Genomic DNA, 17,975 nt, shown 5'->3' on the forward strand with positions numbered 1-17,975 from the left:
AAAGATAATTTCACAGTATACTGAACCTTGATGTGACTATACTTGTTCTCAATTAAGAAGGAATTGGGGAGAAATTTAAAATAGTCCTGATGGGATCTAGAGAGACATGGTTTAGTGGTTAAAAGCACTGGTTGCTCATCCAGAGGACTCAGGTTTGGTTCCCAGGACTCAATGTGGCTGCTAACTATCTGTAACTCCAGTTTTAGGGGATATTATGCCTTCTTCTGGCCTATACAAGCATTGTACATGTTTGGAGTACGGACATGCATGCAAACAAAATGTACATGCAAACATATATAAAGATTCTATATAAGGATTTTTTTTATTTTATTATAGTAGATATAGCAAATATACTATATATAGTAAAATACTGCTGACTTTTACTGTTGGTATTGCCATTAGTAAAACAGGACCTGAAGATGAAGTTGTCTGGTTTCCACACCTTAGGGTTTTAGTAAAAGCTTACATGAGTAGATTGGTTATACGGTAGATTTTGTAATTGGACAGTACCTTCCAGAATTTTTTTTTCATTTGTTTATGATGGTTAAGAGCAAGTGGAGAACTAGCTATTACTATTGCTCAGATAAGTTTTGATCCTCTTACTGCATCTTTACTTCAGGATCATGCAGTGTTTCTTGAGTAGTCACATGCCTGCTTGTGTTTTTATTTAATTCTAAATATTTTCACAATTGTTCACTAGCTTTAGCAGAAAAAGAGAAAAAAATGGAAAGGCAGTTTTCTATTGTACAGTGAGTACTTATGGAGTTGTGAATAGTAAGTCTAGAGGGATTTCGAGGTAAATGGTGACTCCATGGCTTTAGGCGATCTCCTTCTCTTTGTGTTTGCCATTTCCTCTAATTTGTTAATTACATAAAAAGAAACAGGGAGATTAGTCAGCAAAAACCAGAAATCTGCGATAAAATCCTGTGTGTGTGTGTGTGTGTGTGTGTGTGTAAATAAACTAGATGGTGACAGACCATCATTAGCCACAGAACTTACAAGATTATCACCACATGGGGGAAGAAAAGGAAGCAAAGGAATTTGGGAACTATAAATTCCACAAAGACATCAATCAAACAGTCACACTACAGGCTGCCTCTGAGCAGTATTCTACCATTGAGGCACTTGTCCTGTCCAACTACAATGTGATTGTTTTTATTTTAGCTTACTATTTTTTTATTTTGTTATATTTTAATATTATCTTTTAGAAGCCTGCTCTTTCCTAATGAGGGACAGAAAGGGAGTGGATATGGAGAGAAGAGGAGGTATGATATTGGCATAAATAGAGGGAGGGAAAACTGTAATCAGAATATATTATGTGAGAAAAGAATCTGTTTTCAATAAAATGGGGAAGAACCCTAATGTTCCAAAAAATGCATGTGACATCTAACAGGTTGACTCATTGTACAGTAATTTCCAGTAAGTTCCTTTCCATTCCATTCTTTCCACCATAAAAGCAACAGTTGTCTGTTTTTTTAAAAGCAAAGCACTGCATGTAATGCGAAGAGAGAGTTGAGTTTGATGGCCATGATAACCACGGTGCTAGGTGGCAGGCTTCTCTTGGCCAAAGCATTGCATTAGCACTGTAAAACAGAGAGACACTAGGTACTCTCATTAAGTAGCTGATTAGCCCAAGTATATAAATATTTTACCATTTTGTATACCCAAGTATACAAAATATTTGGATTAATTCATTGCCCTGGCTCTATTCCAACTGCAGGGTTACATTCTGTTTTCCTGAATGTAGTCTCCAACCACTATGGCAAAAGTCACTTTTCACATCTCCCTTAGTGTTGTGGTGAAGTTTATGGAGTCAGTGAAATAATAGCCTTGGATTGCAGCTTTGGGTGGCAAACATTTTCCCTCAATATAAAAATTACGGAAGAAATTAAAACACGTTTCTGGGTGGATATGTGCTTTGTGAATCACATGAATTATTTGAAACAATTTAACTTGAGTCTATGCCTGAGCTTTTGGGGGAGTGAGCAGGTATTTGTTGTTTTTTTTGGTAATGGGGGCAGAATAAAGAAGTTTCTTTTTTTATTGCTTGATTACATTTGCTTTGGTTTTCTAGGTTCTAGATACAATTGATGAAGGGTGAATAATACGGGATTCGACTTGTACCTTTGAGTGGTTTATCACTCTTCCCCTTAAACATAGAAACCTAGAATAGGTGAATTAGAACAACATAAAAACCATTGAAGACAGTCTATGTGAAGCTCTGTCTACCAAACACCCAGAATAAAAGAGCTCATAGAGACAGCAGGTAAATTATTGGACATGGTAGTAGTCATAGAGTGTCTTCGAAGAGTGACGGAATAATTCTGTATGTAAGTAGATGGTGTTGTGGGTCTTTAAGTAGGAAGGTACTCATGACCAGTGGCCTGTACAGTGTACACTGCTGGGGGTCCCAGGGCAGGACTTGGAGCTTTGCTCACCTGGCCTTTCTCTTACCCACCTAGCTCAGGGCTAAAATTGAAGACCTCTGGACCTTTCCATTGCCACACCTTCCCATAGCCAAGCTTAGTTAGAGGCCAAGGTGAAGATGGAACACATTCTTCATTTAGTATTGCCATGTACATTAACTGCCTATGCTAAGGGAAGACACGGGAGCAATGGAATCACAACAATGGAATCTCCCAAGGGTCTTCCTTCTGAATTTTTCTTGTAGAAAACATCTTCACTTTTCCTTCATTCTAAGGAGGGACATGCCTATGACCTCAGCTGTCTTAGAGTGATGCCGTTGCAGAAGGTGTACAGGTCCTGTGCTATTGATGGTGAAGTCTTTTGATTTTATTCTGCTTTCCAGGCAGTCTTGACCGTCTTCTTTTTCACTCTCAGCTCTATTCTGCTTGTTTCTCCTTTCTGCCTAATAGAGATTCAGTTCCCACGAACCACGGTATTTAATACTGAGCCCTTCTCTGCAGAGTTGCCATGAGATGCTGTAGGTGTATGTATGTAAGAACATGCATACATACATGTGAGAAAAATTTGGCATGTCTTATTCATGCTAGTGCTTTAGAACATATACACATATGTGTCTTCAGAGGGCAGAAGTCAAACATGGGTTTTATTTCTCATGAATTTCCTTATTTTCTCAGACAGGGTCTTTGTCCTGATGAGACCTGATACGCTAGGATCAGATGGAAGGGGAGGAAGACCTCCCCTATCAGTATACTTGGAGAGGGGCATGGGAGGAGATGAGGGAGGAATGGTGGAATTGGGAGGGAATTAGGGAGGGGGCTACAGCTGGGGTACAAAGTGAATAAACTGTAATTAATATAAAAAATTAAAATTAAAAAAGTCACAAACCCTAGGGTTCTACCTGTTCTTACCTGTCCAGCTCTCACTGAGATGAGCAGTCCACCTTTTTACATAGCTTTTGGCTAAACTATCTCCCCAGCCCCACCTTGATTTTCATTTGCTTGTTTACTCATTCTTCTTATGAAAAGCTTTGTAGTACTGTACTCTCCTTTACATGTACACCAGACTATCTCCATAACAGCTCAGGTTGTTAAATGTGTTTTCGGCTACTGAAAACAGACTCAACATTGTAAAACTGATTTTGGCAAGGGATTGTCCTTCCTGAGGATATTTGTTTTAATAATATGAAAGTTTAAGGGATTGTTTTTACTATAAATGCCTGGAGCTCATTCATACTTCCTTCTGCTTTGGAAGTCCAAAGTAAAATAAAAACTCTCTAGTTGCTTACTAGAAGCAAAGTACTTATGTACAAAAAAATACCCCTATGAAATGGAAAGCTGTATACATGGATAAATATATATATATATTATGCATAAATACAGATATACACACATATATATGACAAAGTAGAACTTGTTTGTATTAAAAGTAATTGCCTTTTCCACAGCTCCATGCCTAGCTTGGTAATATAAGCTTTCAACCCTAGCTACTCAGAACTATACAGGAAGACGTTCAAGGCCTCCCTAGACTATAGGGTGCATTTAAGGGCAGTCTGAACAACTTAGTAAGAATCTGTCTTAAAATAAAAGTTAAAAAAGAATTAGAGTACAGCTCAGGGTAGAGCACTTCCCTAGCCTGAGTGAGACACTAAATGTAAACTGCCTCAGTTCATAAACAAGCATCTGCATGATACTGGCCACTTGCCATTAAAGAAAAAGCCGAGTGTGGGACCAGATAGCATAGTACATGCATGTATTCATCATTCTGTTCGTGCCTTCTATAGAGCCTGTCTGTCTCTTTGTAGAGAGGGGGGAATGAAGGCTACTCAGTGGTAGGTTTGGAAGTAAACTAGCTGGAATATGATCCAAGTAATAATTCAGCTCTCTACTGATAATATGAATATGTAAATACATCTTTAGGACTAAAGCTGCTATGTATATTGAATATGAAAACTACAATTGCAGGTAGTTTATGGAGTAAGATAAGGGAGTGGGACTTGAGGAGTTTAAGCATATTTCACCTGTAAATGATCATAGAAATGTATCATCTTACCAGGCCCAGCGGCGCATGGCCTTAGTCCCAGCACTGGAGAGGCAGAGGACGGCCTGATCCGCAGAACAAGTTATAGCCCTCCAGGACTATGTAATGAGACCCTGTTTCAAAGAAAGAAAACAAACATCAAAGTAAAACCCCAATCATTTTGAAATTCTTAATGAGATAGCAACACTATATATCACAATTACATTTTAATTCAGATAAAATAATGGTTAAGAAAGGACAGAGAAATTTAGACTCTTTTCCTAATAGAGTCCTGAGGAGGCTCTTTGCTTTCTTTTTCTCTTTTCTCTCCTCTCTCTCTCTCTCTCTCTCTCTCTCTCTCTCTCTCTCTCATCATATCATCATCATCGTCATCCTTATGTTTTTTTTAGAAAGGGTCTCATGTAGCCCAGGCCTGAACTCCTACTCCTCTTCCATCTCTCAAGTCCTAGGATTATGGACATGCACCATCATGCCTGCTTAGGAGGTCTTGTATATTTGTTTGTTTTGTTTTCTTGCTCAACTCCTTTGATATTTATTGAGAACCTCCCTAGGTAACCCAGGCTGAACTTGAACTGCAGATCCTCCTGCTTCTTTTTGTATGTGCTGAGATTACGAGCCTTCCATGTCCCCTGCTGCTGCCCTTTCTTTATTATTGTTTGAACTTTCTCCCAATTAGAGTGTGTGGTGGCTTGTGGGGAGCTAACATGGCCTAAGGGCTACCATCAGTAAGGCTTTTCTTAGACCCAATCAACAGCATGTGATCTGGAGTACCACCACTGCACTTGTTAAAGGAATTGGTTTACTGACAGTAAGCTTTCCACAACTTTAGTTTGGGGATTAAGAATTAAAATATTGGATAAATAAGTTACTTAATGGTTTACTCGTAACAGACTTTTAATTATGGAATATCATTGAATGTATTTTCATGAGAGTCCCAATTGCCATTTATTTTCATAATACCACGCATTCCAAAAGTGAATAAAGTGACCAAAATTCTTGGCACTTAATGACCTTCAACTTGCATCTGCTCAGATTTTGTTGTAGGTGTTATTACAGCCTTTGGCTTTTAATGAGAACTGTGAATTTTTCAACCTCATAGACAACATCTGGAGAAGATGTACGAGACTTCACGAAGGTGCTGAAGAACAAGTTCAGGTCCAAGAAATATTTTGCCAAACACCCTCGGCTTGGCTACCTGCCTGTCCAGACTGTGCTGGAAGGGGACAACTTAGAGATGTGAGTTCTGTTCTAGCATTCAGTCTGTGAACACTTAAATCTGATCATTTTTAATACTAATATAACAACGTGAAAGAAATTACATAATGCCAAAGAGAGTTGTGTCCTGGTGAAATGTTTTATTTTGAAACAGCTGAATTAGGTCTTTAACAACAATTGATTTGTATTACTTGGGTTTTTTGTTTGTTTAGTTAACACTGTCATAGCCAGTCTTTCCTTCTTTTCCTTCATTTCCTTCCTTCCTTCCTTTCTTACTTTCTTCCTTCCTTCCTTCCTTCTTTCCTTTCTTTCTTTCTTCCTTTCTTTTTCTTTGATGAACTCTTTTTTTGTTGTTGTTTTAAAAATATTTGAGTCAAATTGTAGTATCATTTGTTCTTTCATTCTTTCATTTATTTCTCTTTCTTTTTTCCATGTTATGGGTTTCAACGTGTTTATTATAATACATTTTCCTATTTTGTTTTGTTTTGTTTTGTGTTACTGGCACTGGATTGAACCCTGAATCTTATATGTACTGGCCAAGTACTCTACCTTTGAGTTATAGCCCCAGCCCTATCTTACATCTTTTTAATATAAATTATCAGTAATACTGCATTTTGCACTTCAAATACAATCTTTTCTGAAACCTCATTTTATATTTCTTATCAGTCTTCTTAAAGATAAAAGTGGAAAAATGAAACTTTATACATTATATGAAATAGGAAGAATTGCTTAAAAGTCTGAATTCTGAGTTGACAAGAATCTTTCAGAAGTTATGAGAGAACAAAATTACAGTGGTACTATAAAGCTAAGAAAGAAGAATCTAGAGCCTGAGATGAGGAGAAAAACTTTTAAAATGAGCCAGAAAACATGCATGGGCATTTTAAATCACCAGGCAGTTATCTAATGAGATCAAAGTAGACGTGATTTTACATCGTTGAATCACTTTTTAAAATATGTACATTAATGTTTCAACTGCACCATTTTTCATGTGCTTGAGTTTGCAAGCAAAACACCAATATAACTAAAAAGCGTGAAGTGTGATTAAGGAAGTCACCCTGCACTGACCTCTGTGCATACACTCGCACGCACACACAAACAAGGTTGTACACCGCACACAAAAAAATAAAGTTTCCCAATTGATCCCACACCATGCATTGAAACAAATCTTATTAAATTTGTTTTATTTAAAATAAAGCTATTTAAATACATTTAGAAAAATATATTTACATTTTGGTCTTTTATGAATATGCTCTTGTCCTCAAATATTATGCACTTCAAAGAATTCTTCTTTCAGTAGCCAATACACAGTTTGACTTACTGAACACCTGATAAAATTTTACTTCTGTTCAGATTACATCTAACTGACCTTTCCACTAGCTGTTTGTTGTATATTATAACACTATCACATGGTGCTGGGATCCAGGAGGGAGTGTAATAGATTTGTACTAAGCAATGTTGCCTTTCTGTCCTTTAAGGAGTCATCGTCATTTTGCATCCAAAATATCTCCATCCTTCACATGAGCCATAGACAGATGGATATTTCATACACCTTTTACACATTTCTAATACTTTGCCTTTCGATATCAAAATAATCATGAAGTTCAGTTTGCATGTGCACACTTGAGTTCATCTGTAACTGTGGAGGCCAGACATTGACATAGGTTGTTGTCTTTAATTGCTATCATCTTTTTTTTTTTTTTTTTTTTTTTTGAGACAGAGACTCTTACTGAATCAGGAGCTTGCTGACAGAGCTAGGCTGGCTGGCCAGCAAGGCCCAGGATCCTCATGCATACTGGGGTTAGAGGTGACCAGATTCTGTGTGGGTTCTGGGGATTAAATTCAGGGCCCTCATGCTTGCAGAGCACATATTTTACCAACTTATCTATTTCCAGGGCCCCCAAAGTGACTGTATTTTAAAGTAAAAATTAACAGAAAACCTTGCATAATAATTTCACTCTCTGAGTTTGATATACTATGCTGAAAATGCCTCACCCTGCTTATTTCCCTCCATTTTCCAAGAAGGATAGAAGAAGAAAGGAAGGAATGGGCATCTGATTAAATTGGACACCACAAGATCCCTTTTGAAGAAGATTTATGAACTCCTAGATAGTGTAGGCGGGTTTTCTTCTTCAAATCCTGCATAGAGCTCTGTGGGTTTGCTGTAGTTCATTTTTTTTGCTGAGCCCTTTTCTGCTACAAGGTCACTTAATCTTCCAGTAGAACAATTTATGTGAGTGGATAGTTTTAAAAAAATGTTTTATTTCATTTATTCTTCTACTTGTGGGAGGAGAACATTGGAGAAAAACCACTGAAGTAGTGAAGGTGTTGAAGTTATTTATGGAGCTGGTTAGAATGTTCCTTTGCCTCTTTCTCTTTCATTTTTGCAAATGTGGTGTTTTATCTTCTGACCAGTAGTTAGCCATGCAGGCATGCATGGAGGGACTTTATAGGGGTAAGCTGAGGCTTATTCAGTTAATTTGACAAATCTGTATGCAATAGTTTTCAAAGTGAAAATAAATGAATAAAATTAAAATGCATACTACTCATAATAGAGTTGGCAAATAAGCTAAAATAGTGGCAGAGGTCACCTGAAAGCTCTGGGACATTATTATTGGCTGGAGAAATAGATTAGTTTCCCTGAAGATAAAAGAGAACAAGAGATACCTGCTTCTGCTATTGGGCATAGAATTCATAGGAAACTCTATCACCCTTTGAGGATTTTATTGTGGCAAGAATCCACTCAGAGCAAGTGCAGTTGTGGAGATGGATGTTCAGGGCTAGGAGGGACAGGTGCTGAGGCCTACCTGAGTCATATGATCAGAATTTGGAGTGCTCAGAGGTAAAGGAAAAGACATATTGGCCAAATGAATCATTTTCAAAAGTCTGGTTTAAAGCTCTAACAGGAAACTAGTATCATAAAAACAGAGTGAGAGAAGCAAAAGCCAGATAATAAAGGGCCTTGTTATCCACACAGCATCTTCAGTGTTTATCCGGAGAGCAGTAGGGAACTTGGAAAGTTCACAAGTAAGGTAAAGGGAAAGATTGGTGGGTGCTTCAGGAAAGGCGATGACAGACTTACCCATCAGAGAATGAATTTTATTAGGAATAAGAAGACTTCACCACCTCAGGAACTATGCTCATGTCTTGAGGTGGTGGAGCATTATGACAGACAACACATTATATTAGAAGCCACACAAGGGGGCCATGAAATAGGAGAGTATTATAAAAGCATTGGAAGGTTGATTTGGGCGCTAAGGAGATTTCTCAGTAGTTAATAGCAGTAGCTGCTCTTCCAGAGGACCTGAGTTCAATTCCCAGCAACTGTATTGGGTGGCTCTCAACCACCTGTAATTCCCACTCCAGGGCATCCAATGCCTTCTCCTAGCCTCCACAGGGACCCACACACACCTAGCATGTACACACATGGTGTAGGCACAGTGGCACATACACAAGGAAATAAATAAGTCTTGAAAAGAAAGTTACCTTGAAGTGAAAGAGTAGAAGAGATAGAGAAAACCACTATAGACAGCATGGTTGAGGTGGGAAGGGCAGGATCCACAGAGATAGAGAAATTGGGGAGCATAGCCATAGTTCCACGTGACAGAAATAAGGCCATATGCTTGTTTACATCTTCACATACATGTGGGGAGATAAGAACTATACAGCAGCAGGGCTTGTCAATTCACTGACTCAGTGGGCAGACCGGAACAGCATCCATGTCTGCTCTTCAAGCAGCAGGCTGCAATCTAACAGGCAGAACTAGTTACCAACTGTAGGACAAATGGATTAAAGAGGCAAAAGACCAACACTATGAGGCGACTGCTGGGAAGTTGTGTCATTAAAAGGGTCACCAAGTTCTTTGAAGTCTGTGTTGGATTTCATAGCCTTACATTTACGCTTTAGAGTCTGATTGTACTCTGTGTAATATGAAATTGGTCAAAGCAGCCTGCTGAGCACCTAATAAAGGAAGAAGTTCCTTTATTACGTCAGTGGTGACTCACAGATTGCTGTTGCCTTTATTTTATTTATTAGTTACTTACCTACTTTTGGGTGCTGGGGATGGTATTCACGACCTCATGCATGCTAGACAAGCAGTCTGTCAGGGGGTCTCAACCCTACTTAGTTATAAGTCCCAAGTATGAAGCACTTTGATGCTGTTCTTTCTTCCTACAGAACTAAGTGTGAGCATTTATCAAAATTTCTCCCTACAAACCAAATCCTCTGAAGGCAAAGAAACCTAAAGTTTAATTTTGTTTCCTTTCTTTGATATTTTCCATAAAAATGTTTTTCTTTCAGCCTAGCTTCCTGTCCCCTCCATTTTTAGTTCACAAATCACTTATGTGCCAACAATTAACTTTCCAAGAATCAGTGTGTGTGTGGATACATATATTATATATATATATTGATAGATATATAATATCAATAAGGATTTTTTCTTCTGTTGAAAGCTTACATCAAATGTTGTCCTACACTTGAACTTCAGAGATAATCTCTTAAGCAGTTACTGTTTTAGGAAGTGTGGCACAGATGTATCTTTCTCTTGACATCTATTTCAGGGATAGTGAGAAGTAGTGACATGTTAGAGATATGGGGAGTTAATATTGTTGCCCATTAACCCTGCTTCTCCTTTACATATGCACATTTAACTCTATTTACAGATTAGGTATTCAGACAGAGAGGATGAATGTTCATTTTTGAAAGTAGGTCTAAAGAAATTTAGGTTCCTACCCTGTAAGATGACCTTCCATCTCTTTAGCCTCTGCTGTGCACACATCATCTTGTGCTTCACAGCAGGAGATAATGAGATCATTAACTATGTCTCAAGTACGCACATATAATAGAAAAGAAAGTCTAGAATGATTTTGCTTGAGTCAGCATTAGCTTTTTTCAAGAGACTGTACATAATTAAACAGAGTACTAATTTTCCTTTGAGCTTTTAAATTCTCAGGTAATTCATTATTACCTTCCCTCAAAAAGTTAGTTTAAACTACTTTTTAATTGGTAGTTTTAGTTGGGATGAATTATTTCAATGGCATTTCATGAAGACTTGGGGCTCCCAGGGTTCTATGAGGCTAGGGAGAGTTGGCAGTGAGTAATCAGCCTCAGACCAAGCCCCTGAGTCAAGCAGAACTAGTTTGCCCATCTAGTCTCCTAGAGTGGCCTTCTAGGTAATAGCATCATACTGGATAGAAGTCTGTCCTGACCTAAAGGAGTCCCTCTCACTATGCTGATGATTTGACTCTTTGAGTAGGACATCAGTAGGCAGTAAGGCTTTTGTTTTCTCAGTGTATCTGAAGTTGAGAAACTTGATGTACTGAACTGAACTTTTACATTTCTGAGTGAAGAACCAGAAAATCCTTTTTACCTTAATTCTGACATTGGTAGTCTAGTAATTAGGTAATAAATTCAGCGTTCTGATCATGTGTCTTCTTCAAGAAAAACAAAAATATAATTTTATCTCCCTTGGAATATTCTAGAATGTCATCTTTGAACAGCCTATGATTGGAGTCAGTTTTAGCACACTGCTGATCTCTTCAGTCTGACTGCTCTAAGATGTGATTACTGTCTTGAAACATGCATGTTGTAAGAGCTGTGAAAGTTGCCTTTGATCTCCCCAGTGGTGAATAACAAGGGGCGAATGTGAGTGGAAGATGATCGACGATCTGCCTCCTTCTTCTTTTGTCTGAAACCACTCTAAATGTTTGCTCTGTGACTTTTGTCTCCCTGTCTCCTCTTTGCAGTCCTATCACGCTCATCAGTATGTGGCCAGAGCACTATGAGTGAGTATTCAAAGCCCCCATGCACAGGAGGGGAGATCTGGTCAGGAGTATTAGCATGGGTCTAAACAACTACTTTCACATTCTGGGTGCCAACGCTGGTGGTTTCTTTGCATGGCAGATTCATTACTTAACTAATCTGCTAACTGCTAACCCCTGCCAATACCGAGAATAAAGAAAGCCCTTGCCTCTTTTTCTCTCTGTACAGCCCTTCACAGTCCCCTCAGCTGTTTCATGATGACACCCATTCAAGAATAGAGCAATACGCCACACGGTAAGAGACTAATAGTCACACCCCCGCCCCCCGCCACTCAGAGTATTTCTGCTTTCAGTGCTGCCGACAAACCTTGATGTGGGAGTGTATTTGCAGAAGTCAAGATTCTGTTACATATATAACCTGGGCCCTGAACTTTTCACTGTGAGATTTGTACTTTACCAAATACCTGCTATATATTCTATGAAGAATAGATTTCAATAGGCTTCTATTACAGAGCTGCTGAGACTCCAAACATTGAACAGGCAGGACTTAGATAATATAACCTAGTTTCTGTGAATGAAAGTAGCGATTGGAGCTATTCTCAGGAGACCGTGCCATATGAATTGTAATGTGTAATTAAACTTATGCTAATGTTTGATTATTAGGGTTGGCTTTTAAATCTCTAAACTATGCAAAATATAGGCCTGCAGGTAGTATGCAAAACATTCAAGAGACTGTTTAATACTAACCATTGATGATACTAGACACTGCCTGTGTTCAAAATCTCTAGTTTAAGAACCATTAAAAGCAATAACATTTGAGCTGAGTTGAGACTAACTCAAATTTTTGGAGCTGGTGGATAACTGCTGTGAAAGAATCTGGCTTGTTTATTGGACCACAGAAGGAAAGGAGCTGAGAAACTGTGGGTGCTGAAGACTGTGGTCTGACAACACAGAAACTGGTTGCTCAGGAGTTGCCTCATGTTCTAGGTAGAGAAAAGTCATGGTGAATCTTCAGAGCTGAGAGGAACATAACTAGACTTGTCTACGAAGGTTACCCACTTCAATGGAGACCAGCGGGGAGCTCAATGAGAGCTTATAACACACTATGTTATAAGATAACAGCCTCCAGGCCCTAAGAGAGTAATGATCACATTTCAACTCACCAGTAGAGGTTTTAATTTCACTAATGTGTGAGAGTTAGACTTTTCTGTCTGGTTAAAATTAGAGTAGACTTAAAAATAAGCAGCCAGGCAGTGGTGTCATACTGCTTTAATCCCAGCACTTGGGAGGCAAAGGCAGGCATACTCTGTGAGTTCAAGGCCAGCCGAGTCTACAGAGTGAGTCCAGGATAGCCAAGGCTACACAGAGAAATCCTGTCTTGAAAAACTTAAAAAAAAAAAAAAAAAAAAAAGCAAGGATGCTTCTAGATGAACATGCCAGTTGTAGCCATGTGATATCATTTCCTTGTTTTTGTTCTTTCAGACTGGCCCAGATGGAAAGGACAAATGGATCTTTCCTAACTGACAGCAGTTCTACTACAGGCAGCGTGTAAGTGCATCCTGAACCAAGTGTGCCCAGGAGGCTACCTGGAATGGTTTTGATTCTTTGTGATTGGGGCCAAGGAAAGCCACAAAAATCACACCATGCAACAGACCCCATGCAAGAGATTTATTGGGGGGGGGGGGGCAAAAGGCTGCCGCTGAGTGAGAATGGAAAAACAGAGAGATGGACCAGGTCGTGGTGGTGGGCTTTTACAGGACATAGGGAGAATTGCATAGGAATACGTGATGGTGGAAATGTGTCTCGTTAGTTAGACTGGACCACTGAAGGCAGGAAGGAACTTGGTTCTGGAATGTGGGAGGTTCTTAGCTGACTAACACTACCTCCTTGTGTTATGGTCTTAGAAATAGTCTTCATGTATCATGGCCTCCCAATCAAAATTGATGTGTGTTTCCAAAAACTCTATGCATATTTTGAGTTTTGAAGCCATGTTAGTGTAAATTAAATGTTTATTTACTTAATCAACCCACAAGCTTTAGAATAGTCAGGTTGCTGTATAATAACATAATATTGATGTGTATTTTTGTGGATGCGTGTTATACATTTGTATTTTTGTGAGTGTGTCAACATCTATTCCTAAGTTCATATGTTTGCACATGTATGTGGAAGGCAGGGATCACTATCAGGTGTCTTTCTTAATTGTTCTCCACTTTGTTTATTTTATTTTATCTTTTTTTGAGACAGAGTCTCAATGAAAATGAATCTCATTTTATTTGGGACATTGGCCAGCCAATAAGCTCCAGTGATCTGTCTCTCCAGCCCTGCCTAACTCCCTCAACTCCCATCAGCACTGGCATTGCAGATCTGTGCTATGCCGCTAGCTTGTACGTCAGTGCTGGGGATCTGAACCCCAGTCCTCATGCTTCCATGGCACTTGAACAGCTGAGTCATCTCTCCAGCCCATAATATTGGTGTTTATTGATGGGTTACAAATTCATATCCATGGAACCGATACACCTTTGCAAACTCCTGTTTTCTTCCGCTTATTGACAATTCCTTCATAGTCTCTGCTCCTGGCAGTTCTGTTCACACATGCTTGGACATATCCTCACTCCTGTTCACTGAAAAGTCACTCCCTGGTGAGCCTCCATGTGGTTGTCAGGACTTGAACTCAAAACCCCTGGAAGTGCAGACAGTGGTTTTAACCACTGAGCCATCTTTCTAGCCCCCTGTAACTCCTGTGCAAATATTTCATTTTATTAGGAAGTGGGGAAAGCCTCATTGCCTTTAGAATATCTTTTCAAAATAGCTTCAAAGCCAGATATTTTATGTCTGGTTTCCTTACTTGTGCATCTTCAGCTGGTTGTGGAATGCTCTTGGCAAATGCTTTCTCTCTGATGATACCACTGTATTAGACCTTTTCTGCTTTGGAACTTGTTTTGACCTTGTTTTTCCCATTATTTATGAGATGATGTGTAAAAGGCTTCTATAGTTTCAAGTCGATGTGACTGGTGGGCTCATTATGGTTTGACCAGGCAGGAAGCCCAGAAAAAACAGAGAAGCTCTAGAATATAGTTTGTACATGTTTTTCACTAACAAAAACTGGTCCTTAACCTTCCTAATGCTGCAATCTTTTAATACAGTTCCTTGTGTGGTGGTAACTCCCCAACCATAAAATTATTTTGTTGCTACTTCATAGATGTAATTTTGCTGCTATTATGAATTGTAATGTAAATACCAGCTATATAACCCCTGTGAAAGTGTCATTGGGCCCCCAAACAGGTTGTGACCCTCAGGTTGAGAACCACTGCAGAATGCTACATTACATTCTTCCAAGTAAGTTTTACATTTCATTGATCATTAAGCTTGTAAATGAAAGCTCGTGGAAACTTTTTCCAGTTAAAATATCAACATTTGGCATCTTAACATGTAGGCATCAGACAGTCATGACTTAGGCATTATTTTTCAGGTGTTATAAACAAAAAACCATTTCTAGATCAAAATAATAAAGTATTTACACTGCTCTTTCACATGTAACCTATTAGTAGGCATTTCATATAAAGTAATTAAGTATCTTAAGTATCTTTTAAATCAGTCTAATTCTCACCAGTGTTGAAAGTAGCAGGGAATTAAATGATAATAGTTAAGATAAAAATTTAACTTCTCTAACATGTGTTTACTATGTGAACATGGGCAATGTTAAAATTTAATATACATTGTTTTCAATTTAAAATAAACACGATTTTAATTTTATCACTAATGTTTCAAAACAAAGAAGATAACCAGACGATTAGCACCTGAACAGCTTCAGTACTCAGCCCTTTGATGTGGCGAGTCGGTCAACAGATGTTGTTTTATTCCTAGAGTACAGTGGAGTGATGAGCCACTTGTGAGAGGCAGTTGTTACCCTTTCAGGACTTGTGTAAGCTGTTTGGTTGAACTGTATTCAGATCTGGGCACCCTCTCTTACATATGCAGTTACAGTTAAACCAGGGTATTTGTAGACAGAGTGCTCAGGGCCTGCCGTCCTGTTGTTTGTTTCCCCTCTGTTTAGACAGGGTTTTAGTATATGGCACATGCTGCCCTCAGATTTCTAACCCGCCTCGCCCTGTGAAGTGTTTTGATGACAAGCATGGGCCACCACTTCACTTCACCTCATTTTACTCTGATCTCTGTCCCCGAGTAATGTTTAGTCACACAGTGGGCAGCTGTGTGTCTTTTGCACACTATTGAAAGGTGACCTTGCAGTTGTCCATCATCGAAGTCCTCTAGCCACAGAACTAGGAAAGACCATTCACGAATGTTTTCTTATTTTTGTTTGTTTGGTTGGTTTATGGGCCTTCAGCAATATCCAAGACACTTGTAGTTTGGGTGGCTTTGATTCCTCAAGTTAGGCCGTGGAAACAATTTCCTGTCCTGTCCCCCGTATATTCCCCTTCATGAACTTTTCACTGTTTATTGTGCCTTCATGTATTATAGGCTGTATGTATATACTAGACAGCCAGAGCATGCACCAGTTTCCCAGCATGTGCTCTCTGCATACATCTAATCCCAGGAACTCCCTGTTTCTCTGAAAGCCTGGCTCTGGGTGACTTAAGGAAGCCTGACTCCGGATCACTTATGGGGTATTAGTTTTAAGGCAACTAAGTATGTTTGTAGGAAGAGTTAATCACACTCATCTTAGGAAGAGGCAGGACTCAGGACAGCCCTGGGGACCCTTAGGCAACAGTTCCTGAGGCCATTGCCAGGTCCTCACACTCCATCTACTTTCTGTGGCTGGGTGACACATGTTTTATGTGGATCAAAGTTGGCCTTGGCACGATTTACATTAAAATTACTGTTTGTTAATCTGAAGCCTGGGCTAGAGCATTGCTTTTAAAAGGTCATCAAGTGAAGTGCAGTTCTCTCATCATGTGATAGGAACTAATATTATAATGTAGATAGTATTTACTATATGCACCAGACACAGCATAATTACACTCCATCTAATGATACTTCTTGGTACCAGCTACATTTAAAAAATACTTTCTGGCGGGGCAAGATGGCGGCGCCGGGAGGACTCTCATTCTGAGGAGCAGCACAGCAGGATTGGCACAGTGACCAGCAATCAGAACTCGCGGCCATAAAACACAAGTGGTTGTGTTTCTCAGGTGAGAGGATACCCCACGGTGGGGGATTCGATCAGCTTTAACTCACCCGGCAAAACCGCGGAAGAGATCCCCGTTCCACCAGGCGCTTGGTCGCCAGCCCAGAGCTACCCGCCAGCGCGATCTGGTCACGGTCCCAGACTGAACTGTGGGCCCACAACACCATAGACTGGATCTCCCAGTCGAGAGATAACCCCACGGAGCAGGAAACAATTGGGACCGACCCCAGGTTACCCAGACATCGCCTGGAAAAGACTCGGGTTCCGCGGGTGCCCCAGGAGCCAGCCCGGACCCAGAGCCTGGAGGGACAAAGGCGCCTGCCTGCACAGAGCCCTGCCTGCGCGTGTGATTCGCCGCCTCAGATAGAACTGTGGGCACCAGGGCAACAGGGCACCAGACTGCGTGTCTCTGGCAGGAGGAAACCCCCAGCGGAGGGGGTCAGCAGCTCTAACGCTTAGGACACCCAGCACCAAAACACTTCCTGGACTCACGCAGACTCTAGTGCAGGCAGAAGCGCTGTGCTCTGCCGCCATTGTTGCGTTCCCCTGAGGCACTGGGACACACAGCTGCATCCTCGGACCTGCAGGAGTCGAAGAGCCATTACAGCAGCCCTCAGATACTGTACCAGGGATCGGCCAGTTGTCCCTGGCTGGACTGCCAAAACTGTAGGAATCCCTGATCCTTCAGGGGGGCTGCACCCACAGCGTCTGGACCAGAGCAGTGCCTGTAGCCGCCATCCCAGACAGAGACACACAGCTTCTGGTCCAGAGTGAGGCACCCAGCCTCCAGACCAGAACAGTGCCCCCAGCCGCCAAATCAACCTAGGTGCACATTCTCCAGGTCCAGAGCAGAGCAATCAGCCTTTGGCCCAGAGACTTGCTGAGTGCACCTCCCACTTTCTCAGACAGAACTGTGCGCCCCAGGATAACAGACTGAGTTTCCCTGTTGGGAGAAAACCCCATAGCTAGGGAATCAGCAGTTTCTTCAAGAGGACTGTACATGGAAATTTAGTGAGCAGCAGCACACTAAATTTATAACAAGAAACCCAGCAGTGGGGCAGCTGTCTTGAGAAATTTTATGGGTAAGAGGAGATCCCCCCCTGCCTAACATAGACCACAGCTACTACTCAGGGCTATAAACCTGAGGTGAGCAGTGGCATCTCCGGAGAAACACTGGCCATACAGTGACCATAACCAAAAAGCAGAGAAGGACTCCTTCAGGAAAAATCATCTTCCGGCCAAGGGGATACTCCCTACCTCAGGACTCCAGGAAGCACAGAAACTAACAGCCAAAACCTAAATCAGCCCAATGGGTAGAGGTCAGCGTAAAGGCTCAACCAACAAAAGACAGAGCAATATGGCATCTCCAGAACCCAGCCATCCAGGGGCGAACA

At 40.5% G+C, this 17,975-nt stretch overlaps 1 protein-coding gene across 4 annotated transcripts in view; it reads left to right on the plus strand.

Annotated features, from left to right (window-relative positions):
- Positions 1 to 17,975, plus strand: part of Utrn (utrophin) — a 538,848-nt gene that overhangs the window by 495,657 nt on the left and 25,216 nt on the right. For 3 of the 4 annotated variants that reach the window (XM_055627734.1, XM_055627736.1, XM_055627737.1), the window contains 4 exons: positions 5,564 to 5,700; positions 11,421 to 11,459; positions 11,665 to 11,730; positions 12,918 to 12,983. In XM_055627734.1, the coding sequence (XP_055483709.1) occupies positions 5,564 to 5,700; positions 11,421 to 11,459; positions 11,665 to 11,730; positions 12,918 to 12,983 (308 nt within the window). The remainder of the gene's footprint in view (positions 1 to 5,563; positions 5,701 to 11,420; positions 11,460 to 11,664; positions 11,731 to 12,917; positions 12,984 to 17,975) is intronic. The other variant, XM_055627735.1, reaches the window with a different exon arrangement.

Source organism: Psammomys obesus, unplaced genomic scaffold (genome assembly GCF_907164565.1).
Source record: "Psammomys obesus unplaced genomic scaffold, mPsaObe1.curated_primary_1811, whole genome shotgun sequence".
NCBI lineage: Eukaryota > Metazoa > Chordata > Mammalia > Rodentia > Muridae > Psammomys > Psammomys obesus.